The sequence below is a fragment of the Rutidosis leptorrhynchoides genome, chromosome 3 (genome assembly GCF_046630445.1).
Source record: "Rutidosis leptorrhynchoides isolate AG116_Rl617_1_P2 chromosome 3, CSIRO_AGI_Rlap_v1, whole genome shotgun sequence".
Lineage (NCBI taxonomy): Eukaryota > Viridiplantae > Streptophyta > Magnoliopsida > Asterales > Asteraceae > Rutidosis > Rutidosis leptorrhynchoides.
Window position 1 is genome coordinate 98,432,631 of NC_092335.1, and position 12,620 is coordinate 98,445,250.

A 12,620-nucleotide genomic window follows, 5' to 3' on the forward strand; every position below is an offset into this window, starting at 1 on the left:
TGTTCATGATATTTTCACAGGATCCTTTTAGCTTAAACTTTATGAACAGTATATATATATATAGTTGACAAGAAAATAGTAAAAAATAACTCGATTAGATGTGAGTAAAACTAAAAATCAATAAATGAACAATATATATGTTGAGTAAAAAATAAAAAATTAATTAATTTTCTTTCTATAGCTTGATGAAAATATCTATTCCTTTAAATGCAAGTCTAAGGGGCATTTTGTAGACATTTGTAACATTAGGGGTAATAGTAGTAAAACTGATTGACTTGGAGAAAGTCCCATCGCAGCTCGCTCGAACACACTCGAAAACGGTCCTTATCACTCTGCACTTCATCGTCACAAATCAATCAATCAAATATATTAAATTAATCAAAATTAACAAATAATCATATCATCGTAAACATGCGGAAGCGAGATTTAGCGATTCTTATGCTCGCTGCGTTCGCCATTTTTTTCTCACTTCAGGTAAATCTCAATTGATACTTTTGATCGACTTATGCTGTTATTAGCTCTTAATTGTTTACAAATTCGTACTTGTAGATGAATTTGTGATTAATTAGTCCGATTATTGTGTATTTGGTATCAGCATGAAGGCGATTTTTCATTTAAAGAGGCGTGGTATCATTTATCAGATGAATATCCAATTAAATACGAAGGAGAACGACTTCCGCCACCGATTGTATCCGATTTAAATGGTGATGGAAAGAAAGAGGTGCTTGTGGCTACTCATGATGCTAAAATTCAGGTAATTTTATGTATATATATCGAGTTTGTAGTGATGTTTAGGGTTTCAATTATATTAGCTCATTTAGGCATGTATATTGGTTGAGGCACCTAACTTTTTATACGAGTAACTTCTTTTTGATAGTTGACATTTCCTGCGCCAATGTTCATTCTTACATTTTTCGTTGTTCTGTATTGTGGGGAGTATTATAGATTGTGACAAACAGGCAGTCAGATATCCAAATTAATATGGTGTCGAATTTAAATATGATGCGGCGAGTACTAAACACTTAAGTAAGTAAAAGTGACACAAATGTAAATGCCGTGTTCATTTTGCATATGCTAGTTTGTTTAACGCTAACTTCATCCTCAACTACACATGGTTGATTGCACAAACAATTTTTCCCTTCTCTTTACGAGATAGGTTAGGAGTTAACAATTTATTTCTCTGCAACTTGCCAACTTTTATGCTTCATAGTGTTGAGGAAATGTTGAAGTATTTTTCCTTTTTCAGTGCCTACAATTTACTTTATAAAAGCAGATATTAATAACAAGGTTGGATATAACTAACAGTAGTAGAAATATGACAAGATGGTGGCCGAACCGGTAATTTGAGTCTTGTTCACTCTATCAGTTTCACTTTGATGTCCCGGCCTATAAATTTAGTTGAGGGTCTGAAAAAGGTTAACTTGTTGGATTTAAAGGGTTTTTTCCAATGTGTGATCATTAACTTTTAAATTTTTTGTCAAATCCACGTGTAGGGTGTTGTGCTCCTTATCATAATGTGCTAAATTACTCATCTGACATACGTATTCTCACAATGTTCTGGTATCTTGTACTTTCCTTTTTCATACTATTCCAGGTTCTGGAGCCTCACTCTAGGCGTGTGGATGAAGGGTTTAGTGAGGCTCGTGTTCTTGCAGAGGTGACCCTGTTGCCTGATAAGATCCGTGTTGCTTCTGGTAGACGAGCAGTAGCCATGGCTACAGGGGTGGTTGATCGAACTTTCAAACGTGGTCAAGTACAAAAACAGGTGTTGGTTGTTGTGACTTCAGGTTGGTCTATAATGTGCTTTGATCACAACCTTAAAAAGCTATGGGAAACAAATGTTCAGGTGAGCATAGACGGGTAAAATCTTGCGAGCTCAGTTTATGTGGTTAACTATACACTTTTATCTTCCTTAATTTCTCCTTGTTTGATACAATATCTGGTGGTTCAGGACGATTTTCCACACAATGCTCACCATAGGGAGATATCTATATCTGTAACTAATTATACATTAAAATATGGAGATGCTGGGCTTGTGATTGTTGGAGGACGGATGGAGATGCAGCCACATGTATGCCTTTTGTTTCGTTCTTGGTTCTCAATTCTTCATTACTATGACATAGCTCAGTTACTGTCATTGATACCATTTTATGGGTTACTTATATTGTTTAACTTTTATTGTTTATGATATAAGGTGATGAGTAACATTATGAGTCGTTAGGGAAAGCAAGTAGGTAGCTCTGACAGATTGTGTGCCTGTGTTATAATAGTATTGTGTTCTGTGAAATAAGTAGGAGCTTTTTTGAGTACTAAACGCAATAAGTGTTTCTGTTCTGTATATTGGTCCAAACATTGATTTCTTTTGTATATATCTCTTGGTTGTTTTGATGACTACTTAGAAGTATTATTACTATTAGTCTATTATACGTGAGTTGCCTTTCAGAAAAATTATTAGTTTTAAACTTGCCCATTGTCAGTTGTGCAATTCGCTTAATTATGGGCTGATTCTGACATACATACTACATTTTTTCCTTAGCTCGAATAACTGCGCCTTTTCCTTTTGCTTCATAACGTTTATTACACTTTCAAATTTCACTAGTGAGGTTCATATTTTCCAAATTGTCCTACTTTTGCAAAGCATGGTAATCATCTTCATCGTGTATATATTGTATGAGCCAGCTTGTCCAGTAGTATGGTATATGCTTTATTCCCTATTTTCTATGTGAAAATTTAACATAAATGCTAATGATCACACTTATTATTATTTTTTTTTTTATTAAACAATGTCAAATGTTGAATCTGCACATTTTCTTATTGTTGCCAACCCCTCTCACTACATTAATATATGCAATATTTTAGATGCACCTTGATCCTTTTGAAGAAATTAAGATGGCTGAAGAAAGTGCCGATCAACACAGAAGAAGCGCAAGTGAAAAAGAAGTAAGATTATCCCCATTGATTTCTGTATCAAGGTTCTTTTGTGTGAATACCATTTTGTCTGTACACTAACATTTTCTTTGAGGTACTATTGGAATCAAATTTATATTCTTTATTCTTCTGATATTGTTTAATGATGATTTTTCATGTAGTCTGAAGCATCAGCGGCTGTGGATTTACGCCACTTTGCATTCTACGCTTTTGCGGGTAAAACCGGTTCACTCCGTTGGAGTAGAAAGAACGAGGTAATTTATATCCTTTATTAGTTTTAGTTTAGGTAATTATGTATACAATGTTTTTTCCCGCTTGTACTCTTTATTAGTCTTAGCTTAGGTACCTTGTAAAGTAGAATGCATAACTATCTTCATTTGGTTACTAACGTTTATTATTCTTTGATAAAAAGAATGTTGAAGCAGCACCGTCAGATGAATCTCCACTAATTCCACAACATAATTATAAGCTTGATGTTCATGCTCTTAACAGGCGTCAACCAGGAGAGGTACTGAAATTACAATATACCTTAATAATATTATAATTTTACTCGATACTTTAATTTGTTTGTTACTAAAAATGTGGCTCAACGTTTTTCAACAACAGTTTGAATGCAGGGAATTCAGAGAATCAGTCCTTGGAACTATGCCACATCACTGGGTGGGTTTACACGCCCTTTTTGTTGCGTTTTTGGAATTTGTTTGCTCATCATTTTCACTTTTCTAAAAAAAATTTAAAATCGCCTAACAAGTCCCGTTCTCGATCAGGATAGGCGAGAGGATACAATGCTAAAGCTGGCCCACTTTAGGCACCACAAAAGAAAGGCAGTTAAGAGAACCCCTGGAAAGAATTCAAACTACCCGTTCCACAAACCCGAGGAAAACCATCCTCCAGGAAAAGACGATTCCAAAAAGATTTCAAATTTGATTGGAAAAGCTGCAAATTTTGCTAAATCAGCCAAAACTAAAAAGGTAACATATGATATCTGCTTAAGTGAACCTTTGAGTTTAGCATGCATTTTAACAGTAGTGTCATTAATCATCCAATTTTGTAATAAAATTCTATTTCTGTTAGGAAATTGGCCTAGACTTCAGAATCAAAATATGTGGCCAGATAATACCTTTTTCATATGGGCTTATTTTTATGTGCTCTTATTCGGTTGTGAAAGTTGTAGTTTGATAAAAAAACATAACTATAACTGATGCAGGCATCACCTTATGTTCCGACAATTACAAATTATACTCAACTTTGGTGGGTACCCAATGTTGTGGTTGCTCATGAAAAAGAAGGGATTGAGGTTTTGCATTTGGCATCTGGTCGCACATTATGCAAGGTAACATGGCGATTAAATAAATCGTCTAAATATGAGTAATATGTAAAGCGTTCTAGCTATCTCTTTTAGTTATACACTTAGGGAAATGTACAATATATTTACCCTGTAATTCTGCTCTTCTAGCTTCACCTTCAAGAAGGTGGCCTGCATGCTGATGTCAACGGTGATGGAGTTCTTGATCATGTCCAGGTTTGAACCTTTGTGACTAACAGTCCGATATCATCTTTATATGGTTTTAACATATGATTTTGTGATGTATGTATGCATGCAGGCTGTTGGTGGAAACGGTGCTGAACAAACCGTTGTTAGTGGTTCAATGGAAGTCTTAAAACCTTGTTGGGCCGTTGCAACATCTGGTGTACCAGTACGAGAACAACTTTTTAATGTTTCCATATGTCATCACTCTCCTTTTAACTTATTCCCACACGGAGAATATTCTAGAAGCTTTGGACGAGCTCTAGATGTGAATTCGCTTGAGGTTGCTACGCCAATTCTCATCCCAACAAATGATGGCCATAAACATCGTAAGGGAAGCCATGGAGACATTGTTTTTCTAACTAATCGTGGAGAGGTTAACTTTTTTCCTTCAATATTATGTAGTCATTTATTCAAGGTTGTAAAAGTCGCAAGTCGGGGATTAGTCGGGCGTTGACCTATGTTGACTTTTTGTAAAAATATAATCATCAATATATCAAACATAAATATTTTAAATATAGATATATGACACAACATCTAATTTTATATATTACATATAATATTGACCTAGCTTTGACTTTGACCGACACACCCGACTCAGACTCAACCCAACTTTGAACGACATTTTAGCGTTGACTGACTTTTAAGGCGTTTTGGGTGAGTCGGAACGGGCTGTCCCCAAATCGACGTGTCGGCCAACTTTTACAACAGTGCATTTATTTACAAATCGCTAGAAGAAACTAAAGGGTGCGATTACATGTAAGCAGGTAACAGCTTATTCTCCTGGTCTGCACGGACATGAAGCTATTTGGAATTGGCAGCTGTTGACTGGGGCAACATGGTCAAACCTTCCATCCCCATCAGGGATGATGGATGCTGGTTATGTGGTCCCCACTCTGAAACCGTTCAATTTGCGGATGCATGATAATCTGCATTTGATCTTAGCAGCAGGAGATCAAGAGGCCGTTGTGATTTCACCTGGAGGAAGTCGACTAGCATCGATTGACCTTCCTGCACCACCAACTCATGCGTTAGTCGATGCTGACTTTTCGAATGATGGGTTAACAGATCTGATTGTTGTGACTTCAAATGGTGTGTATGGGTTTGTGCAAACAAGGCAGCCGGGTGCACTCTTCTTTAGCACACTTGTTGGTTGCTTGATTATTGTGATGGGAGTTATATTCGTCATGCAACACTTAGATACCATGAAAGGAAAACCTAGAGTTTCATCAGGCCACATTTAAAACTCATGCTGTTAGTCTTGACTGAAACTTTGTCGTTTTGAAACTGGCATGAACATACAAAGCTCATTTAATTACATAAGTGAGTTCATCGATCAGCAATAGACCGTTTTTATGTTGATTTTAGCTAGTATGATTATGCAAACGCTAGAGCTCTCTTTTATATAATTGTAAGTTGTTTATGGAGAATGTTTTAGAGCCATTTATATGTATGAGGTTGTAGACAGTATAAGAGGATTTTTTGTATACATACCCTGAGGATTTAGTCATGTATTCTACTTTTGTCTAAGCTTACAGTTATTTTGTCTTAGCTTTGTGAGACATAAAAAAGACTTCCATCTACTGATGGTGGACTACGTTAGCAAAATAACTGTCCAAATGCTTGACATATCAACTAAATTCATACTATCACCATATTTAGATACACCACTTCTGTGTAGTGACTATAAAGAGCCTTGATAGCATTCACACGTTCAGCTTTTATCTTTTCAATACCTAGGGTACGTGATCATACTCGGTGGATATTTCAATGAGCATATATGCTTTAAATCCAGTTCCATTCGAGCTTCAGGTCCTCTTCAGTGAACTTAAGTGCTAATATAACTCCCATTGATCAAGCCGCTGGCAGCAACCTTCACGGTAAATATTACAAAAAAAAAGATCAAATGGCTACATTCATAACATATGAAGGTGTACATTCACAGGTAAAGTTCGTTCTCATGTAAAAACTTACCGACCCACATAGTAATATGTATGGAGATTAACATATCTCTCTCACATAGGTTTCTATATCTGGAAGACCGCAATAATTGGAATAAATCCATACCAGATTTACAATTTTTTTTCAATTGAGAAAAATATGTGCAACTGTAATAAGAGGAATGTGCATATTATAAGGGTTTATTTATATATTTTATAAAATTATAAAATTGAACATTTGACAAGTATACTAATAATACCTACAAACAATTTTTACACCAACACTTGTGGACTGCATTAGATATCCGAGATTGTTTCAAACAGTTAAGTTTCACAAGACTATGTCAAAGAAAAATCCATTCTGAGTTTTACATATATAATCAACATACTATTTGCTATTGCACAAGTACAGGGTTATTAATCAATTTGCTCAAAGCATATATAACTCACACGCGGAGCTTGTTAATTAGCTATTATTAATATCTTATGAGTTACATTATATAATAATTGTAGGCCTATTTGAGAGATGGTAGAAAACTAGAAATAATGTGTAGGACTAGGAGAGAAAAAAGGAGAAGGCACAAAGGTGGCAAAAAATGGTCACACCCTAGTCTTTTGGATCTTGAGAATACATTTTTCTCTAACTTTGTTTTCTCTCCACAAACTTAACTAACACTTCTCTTGCTATCTTCCTACCTTCTCTCTAATGCAACAACCACCATGGCCACCGCAAAACACCGTACCTCCAAGCGATCTTCAGGTAGTTCCTACGCATCCACCGTCACCACTGTCATTTTCATGTGTATCTTTATTTTAGGTGTCTGGATGCTCACTTCAAACTCATATGTTTCCTCAAACAAGTCCACGACCCGACTCACTCACGCTACTTCTTCTCAAACCCGATCACCAAAAATCCATGTTGAAACTCCCGCTTTTGAAGACAATCCTGGTGATCTTCCCGACGATGCTATCAGGCCTGACGACGGTTCTGCACCGCGCATTGACCGGTCAAATGAAACCAAACCTCAAGTTGATAAACAACCGCATGTTCAGAAAAAAGTAAAATATGGAGAGGTTGAATTGTCTGAGGAAGGTAACGTTACTCAAAATCAAAGTATCGAAACGGTTCAACAAACTACTGCAAATGAAGATCGTAGAAGAAAAGGTGAACATCAAGAAAAGAATAATGATAAACAAGACGAATTGGATGATAATGAAGAACATGGTATAACAGAAGAAGATGAAGAGAACAGATTAGATAAAGACCATCATCAACAAAAAATAGGTGAGGATCGAATACGAAACAAAGAGAAACCAATAGAAACTCATCAAACAAAAGAAACGAAACCGTTGAGTAAAGAAGACAAGATCGAACCAACAATAATCGCACAGACTAACGATTCAAATGCAGCAGCAGGTGATACAATGATGGTGCCAAAAGAGTCGAACGAATCTAAAAATGAGTGGAAAACACAATTAGGTCAGTCGGAAGATGAAAAAGAGAGACAGGCTGACGTGGCAGCTGATTACAAATGGGAATTATGTAATGTTAGAAGTGGGACCGACTACATACCTTGTTTGGACAATGTAAAAGCAATAAGGAAATTGCCAAGTAGAGGTCATTTTGAGCATCGAGAACGACATTGCCCAGAGGAGGGTCCCACCTGTCTGGTCCCCATACCCGAGGGTTACAGGACACCTATTCCATGGCCTCAAAGTAGAGATAAGGTACAGTTGAAAGGATCAAAATGGGCTATTCTTGCAGGTTGTCTAACGGGTCAAAAGGGATGATAGATTGATACAGGTAGAAATGGGTTGGGTCAGGGTTGACCAGAAACACCATTTATCCAAAAAAAACAACAACTTCAGGGTTGACCAGAAACACCATTTATCCAAAAAAAAAAAAAAAAAAAACTTTCATTTTCAATAAATAATTGGTGACAGATATGGTTACACAAACAATAACTTTATTTAAACCATCACACGATTTTTGGGATAAATTGTTTGATAATGCTTTATGCACTGAATTACACTTTGGTGACTTTCAGCTTGTTTGACCTGTTTCTTTTCAAGCAAACTCTTTTATTGACCCATTAGAGATAAAACATGACCTGCATCGACCCATTTATCTGTAAATGGGTCGAAATTGCCAAGTTTGAATATAGTACTGCTATATAAAGGAACTTTTCATGTTGCAACTACTTCTCACTTGAAGTTTATGCATAAATAGTTGGTCTTTTGGTATAATCTAACATGTATATGACAGATATGGTTTCGTAATGTACCACACAAGTCCTTGGCAAAGATAAAAGGCCACCAGAATTGGGTGAAGGTGAGTGGTGAATTCCTTGCCTTCCCGGGAGGTGGAACTCAGTTTATCCATGGTGCTCTACATTATATTGATGTTCTACAACAGGTAAATAAAATCAATTTATAAAATTTTAAAATTTTATTATAAAGCTATATACCATTTATGCTAAATAAATCATCGGACTTTGGTCAGGCAGTGCCAGAGATCGCATGGGGAAAACACACACGGGTGGTTTTAGACGTAGGGTGCGGTGTAGCAAGTTTTGGAGGTTACCTTTTTGACAGAGACGTGTTAACGATGTCGTTTGCGCCTAACGATGAACATGAATCTCAAATCCAGTTTGCACTTGAGAGAGGAATACCAGCAATTTCGGCTGTCATGGGCACTCGACGTCTTCCGTTTCCGAGCAACGTTTTTGATCTCATTCATTGTGCTCGTTGCAGAGTACCCTGGCATAGAGAAGGTCCTCATTGCCTTTTGAAAATGTTCATTACATTAGTCCTTTTTTGAATTGATGGTGGCCAAATGGGTAAGTTGGGTAACTGTAACCACCGGGGTGGCCCAACCGGTAAGAGCTTTAGGTCTCAGGTTCAAAAGTTGGGTAATGGGTTCAGATGAATATTCTTTGTCTGCTTCATGGTTGCATTGACCCAAAACACTTTTGACATAGCTAATTGAAAGTATATGTACTGTGTATGATATGATTATTATGCATCTATACATATTTGATAATAGCTATGTGAGTAAAAATAACATTCTTGCTTTCTTTTTAATCAATGGAACCCTGAATATCTTTCATCATTTTATACCCAACCTATTAGAGACATAAACATTACCCAAACTAACCCATTAATGCGATAAGTAATTGATTCACAATTTTCACCTACGATACAAGTAAAGTGAAAAAAATACCCTATGAACTAACGGGCTATTTTTATAATAAGGTGGCATGCTTCTTCTGGAAATAAATCGTCTACTTCGGCCAGGAGGTTATTTTGTTTGGTCGGCAACACCAGTTTACCGAAAAAATGTAGATGATTCTCAAATATGGGCAGGTAACGTTAAAGAATCTTTTCACATGACTAACTATTACTCCTATTATTTTCTTAAAATAAACTAAAAAGATTAAAAACTGTACGTAGATATGTCTGCTCTAACGGTGGCAATGTGTTGGGAGCTTGTCACAATCAAAAAGGACAAACTCGATTATGTTGATGTGGCAATTTACCGGAAACCAGAATCAAACGAATGCTATAATGTAAGAAAGAAACAAAAACCACCAATATGCAAACCAGATGATGATCCAAATGCAGCATGGTAAGCATTTAATCCAACTTTATTTTCAGTTTACTTAATCTATGTCAAGTGTTTTGAAAAGTAAAAGGTTATATGGGTTTAAATTGCAGGTATGTACCTCTACAAGCATGTATGCACAACATCCCAATAGGGGAAATAGAGAGAGGCTCACGATGGCCTGAAAAATGGCCCGCCCGAGTTCATACAATTCCATACTGGTTAAACAAATCCCAGATGGGTATTTATGGAAAACCAGCCCCAGATGATTTTAAAGCAGATTATGAACATTGGAAACATGTTGTTAGCAAAACATATACAACTGACTTAGGATTCAACTGGACCAATGTAAGAAACGTTATGGATATGAGAGCTGTTTATGGTGGGTAAGTAACTGTTAAACCATGTTGTTCCACCCAATTATCAGATACAATTTGAAATCTGACCCGTTTTTATACAGGTTTGCAGCAGCATTGAAGGACTTGAAGGTATGGGTGATGAATGTAGTGAACACAAACTCTCCTGATACACTGCCAATAATATTTGAGAGGGGTCTTTTTGGAATTTACCATGATTGGTGTGAATCTTTTAGCACGTATCCTCGCACTTACGATCTCCTACATGCAGATCATCTATTCTCCATGCTTAAAAACAGGTGACATTTTCTCTGCACACACATGCACAAAGCTACTTGTAATTTGCAAAAATGATCAATGATCATGTGAGGTTTAATGTGGTTTATGTAGGTGTAAAATCACCCCTGTTATAGTAGAGGTTGATAGGATCGTAAGACCAGGCGGGAAATTTATCGTACTGGATGATGTCAGTACGATAATCGAAGTCGAGAAATTGTTGAAGTCGCTACATTGGGATGTACAGTTAACCTTTTCTAAGAACCAAGAAGGAACACTAATCGCTCAAAAGTCAACATGGAGACCAGACACTTATGTAACAGCTTCATGATCCTGATCATACAGAGAGGATATGCAAACAGAATATTCTTTTTTTTCTTTTTTTTTTTCTTTTTTTTTTTTAAATTCCTAAAAGCTTGATATGTAAATTCATTTGGTAAAAGAACATGAGCAAATATATGTATACAAACAGATAATTCAGAATCCTTAATGATCATATGATTTCGCGAGTTGTTGATTTACAGTTTACATAACTAAGCTGCTAAGCAGCAGGACAAAAGATACTAGTCAAACACTATGTCAAAAGATGAATACTAACAATCTCCCTTGGCGTTCAACTTGTACCCAAAAGATCTTGCAACATACCGTTCCGGACAGCAACTTCAAGATCTACATATATAAACAAAAGTATATGTATATAAACAGGGATACATAATCTTACTAAAAATAATTTCAAAGTAACCAAATTACACGAATAATAAAAGCAAAAGAAAGACGAACCATCAGCACCACCAATATGCTTCCCATTCACAAATATTTGAGGAACAGTGCGACGACCAACGCGATCTAACAGCACACTCTGAATCTTGTACCCATCATCTGAAAGCTAACATTATTAGTCCTTAACCATTGCACCTTATATCATTCCAATTGAAACTAACTCGAACAAATAGTTACAGAAATTAGAAATCAAACAAAAAACAGGTAACATACATACCTCGAAGATCAAGCTCCACAACATAAGGTTGCTCTTTTAGTTCATTAAATATCCGTTTCGCACGTCGACAATATCTAAATTCATCACATAACACGCACACTTAGGGTTCTGAATAGTGATGAAAATACTAATATTAGGTTTCCGTAATTATAGTTATTAACACAGCATATCGTAATACTCAAGCATATGCATTATATAACCAATTCCATAAAATAGATACAATTAAAAGTGATACTTACGGGCAGTATGATTTGGAGAAAATGGCGATTTTATTGGAATAGATGACGGTTTCAACAAAAGCTGACGTGGACTTCGATGCTACGACTTTATTTGGCATATTGATCATAATCATCAACAGCACGACAATGGAAACTACAAAATCACTGAGTTTATAAGGATGCATCATCGTCGTATCGCCCTTTTTCAGGTCTGTTTGAGTTGCGTCTGAAACTGATGAATGACAAAATTGGAAATGAAATAAGGCCTTGAATATGTTAAGGGAAATCGGTCAAAATATACCCTCTAAATATAGTAATTGCAAAAATGTCTCTAACCATGCACATGACATGATGTGTGTGCAAGCCCGTGCGTGATGTGTGTTACCGAAACATTTCAGCGAGAGAACCGTTTTTCCTCGCAAACACGCACCAAGTACTACGCTGCCGTGGTGTATGTTGCATAAGAAATTTGAATGATCGTCTCTTTTGACTCGTAGCTCTGATTTGGGCACCATTTTGTTTAGTCGTGTCTTTTTCGAGATCATATTATTTTTACTATCGCATTATCCAACAAATGGGAACTTTAGCAATCAGACACTAATAACGCGTTTTAAATGGAATTCTCACCGAAAGACGTGTACACGTCTCAACCAAACGGGTTTATTCACCCTCAATTCCCTTTGCTTATTGTTGCATTATATCAATGATTAGTGTGTTATATCTCATCATCATTGAAAGAAAGCAGAGTATTGTTTATCTCCATGCTTATGGGT

The 12,620-nt window shown here is 36.3% G+C and overlaps 3 protein-coding genes across 3 annotated transcripts; 2 read left to right on the forward strand and 1 right to left on the reverse strand.

Annotated features, from left to right (window-relative positions):
- The first annotated feature begins 310 nt into the window (after positions 1-310).
- LOC139896552 (uncharacterized) lies at positions 311-6,007 on the forward strand. Its single transcript, XM_071879201.1, has 13 exons — positions 311-474; positions 596-754; positions 1,595-1,846; positions 1,952-2,071; positions 2,860-2,940; positions 3,090-3,182; positions 3,341-3,436; positions 3,535-3,588; positions 3,696-3,899; positions 4,136-4,261; positions 4,385-4,450; positions 4,533-4,832; positions 5,224-6,007. The coding sequence occupies exons 1-13, from the start codon at positions 412-414 to the stop codon at positions 5,698-5,700; spliced, it is 2,091 nt and encodes a 696-aa protein (XP_071735302.1). The 5' UTR covers positions 311-411; the 3' UTR covers positions 5,701-6,007.
- A 1,109-nt stretch (positions 6,008-7,116) lies between these two features.
- Positions 7,117-10,963, forward strand: LOC139900231 (probable methyltransferase PMT27). Its single transcript, XM_071883021.1, has 8 exons — positions 7,117-8,124; positions 8,663-8,812; positions 8,900-9,170; positions 9,652-9,762; positions 9,850-10,024; positions 10,114-10,386; positions 10,461-10,655; positions 10,747-10,963. The coding sequence occupies exons 1-8, from the start codon at positions 7,117-7,119 to the stop codon at positions 10,961-10,963; spliced, it is 2,400 nt and encodes a 799-aa protein (XP_071739122.1).
- A 142-nt stretch (positions 10,964-11,105) lies between these two features.
- On the reverse strand, positions 11,106-12,085 carry LOC139896553 (glutaredoxin-C3). The gene is made up of 4 exons (XM_071879202.1): positions 11,869-12,085; positions 11,630-11,703; positions 11,413-11,511; positions 11,106-11,301 (listed from the first exon to the last, which is right to left on the reverse strand). Exons 1-4 carry the CDS (start codon positions 12,033-12,035, stop codon positions 11,246-11,248), a joined length of 396 nt encoding a protein of 131 aa, XP_071735303.1. The 5' UTR covers positions 12,036-12,085; the 3' UTR covers positions 11,106-11,245.
- Between the last annotated feature and the right edge of the window lie 535 nt (positions 12,086-12,620).

Bases quoted from the DNA above. Each gene is read 5' to 3' on its own strand.
- LOC139900231 (XM_071883021.1), top strand. From the start codon at position 7,117: ATGGCCACCGCAAAACACCGTACCTCCAAGCGATCTTCAGGTAGTTCC. The intron at 8,125-8,662 runs GTACAGTTGAAA...TGTATATGACAG, and splicing joins GGCCTCAAAGTAGAGATAAG to ATATGGTTTCGTAATGTACC. The intron at 10,387-10,460 runs GTAAGTAACTGT...GTTTTTATACAG, and splicing joins ATGAGAGCTGTTTATGGTGG to GTTTGCAGCAGCATTGAAGG.
- LOC139896552 (XM_071879201.1), top strand. From the start codon at position 412: ATGCGGAAGCGAGATTTAGCGATTCTTATGCTCGCTGCGTTCGCCATT. The intron at 3,437-3,534 runs GTACTGAAATTA...TTTCAACAACAG, and splicing joins ACAGGCGTCAACCAGGAGAG to TTTGAATGCAGGGAATTCAG. The intron at 4,262-4,384 runs GTAACATGGCGA...CTGCTCTTCTAG, and splicing joins CTGGTCGCACATTATGCAAG to CTTCACCTTCAAGAAGGTGG.
- LOC139896553 (XM_071879202.1), bottom strand. From the start codon at position 12,035: ATGATGCATCCTTATAAACTCAGTGATTTTGTAGTTTCCATTGTCGTG. The intron at 11,704-11,868 runs GTAAGTATCACT...TGATGAATTTAG, and splicing joins TTCTCCAAATCATACTGCCC to ATATTGTCGACGTGCGAAAC. The intron at 11,302-11,412 runs GTTCGTCTTTCT...TTATATATGTAG, and splicing joins GCATATTGGTGGTGCTGATG to ATCTTGAAGTTGCTGTCCGG.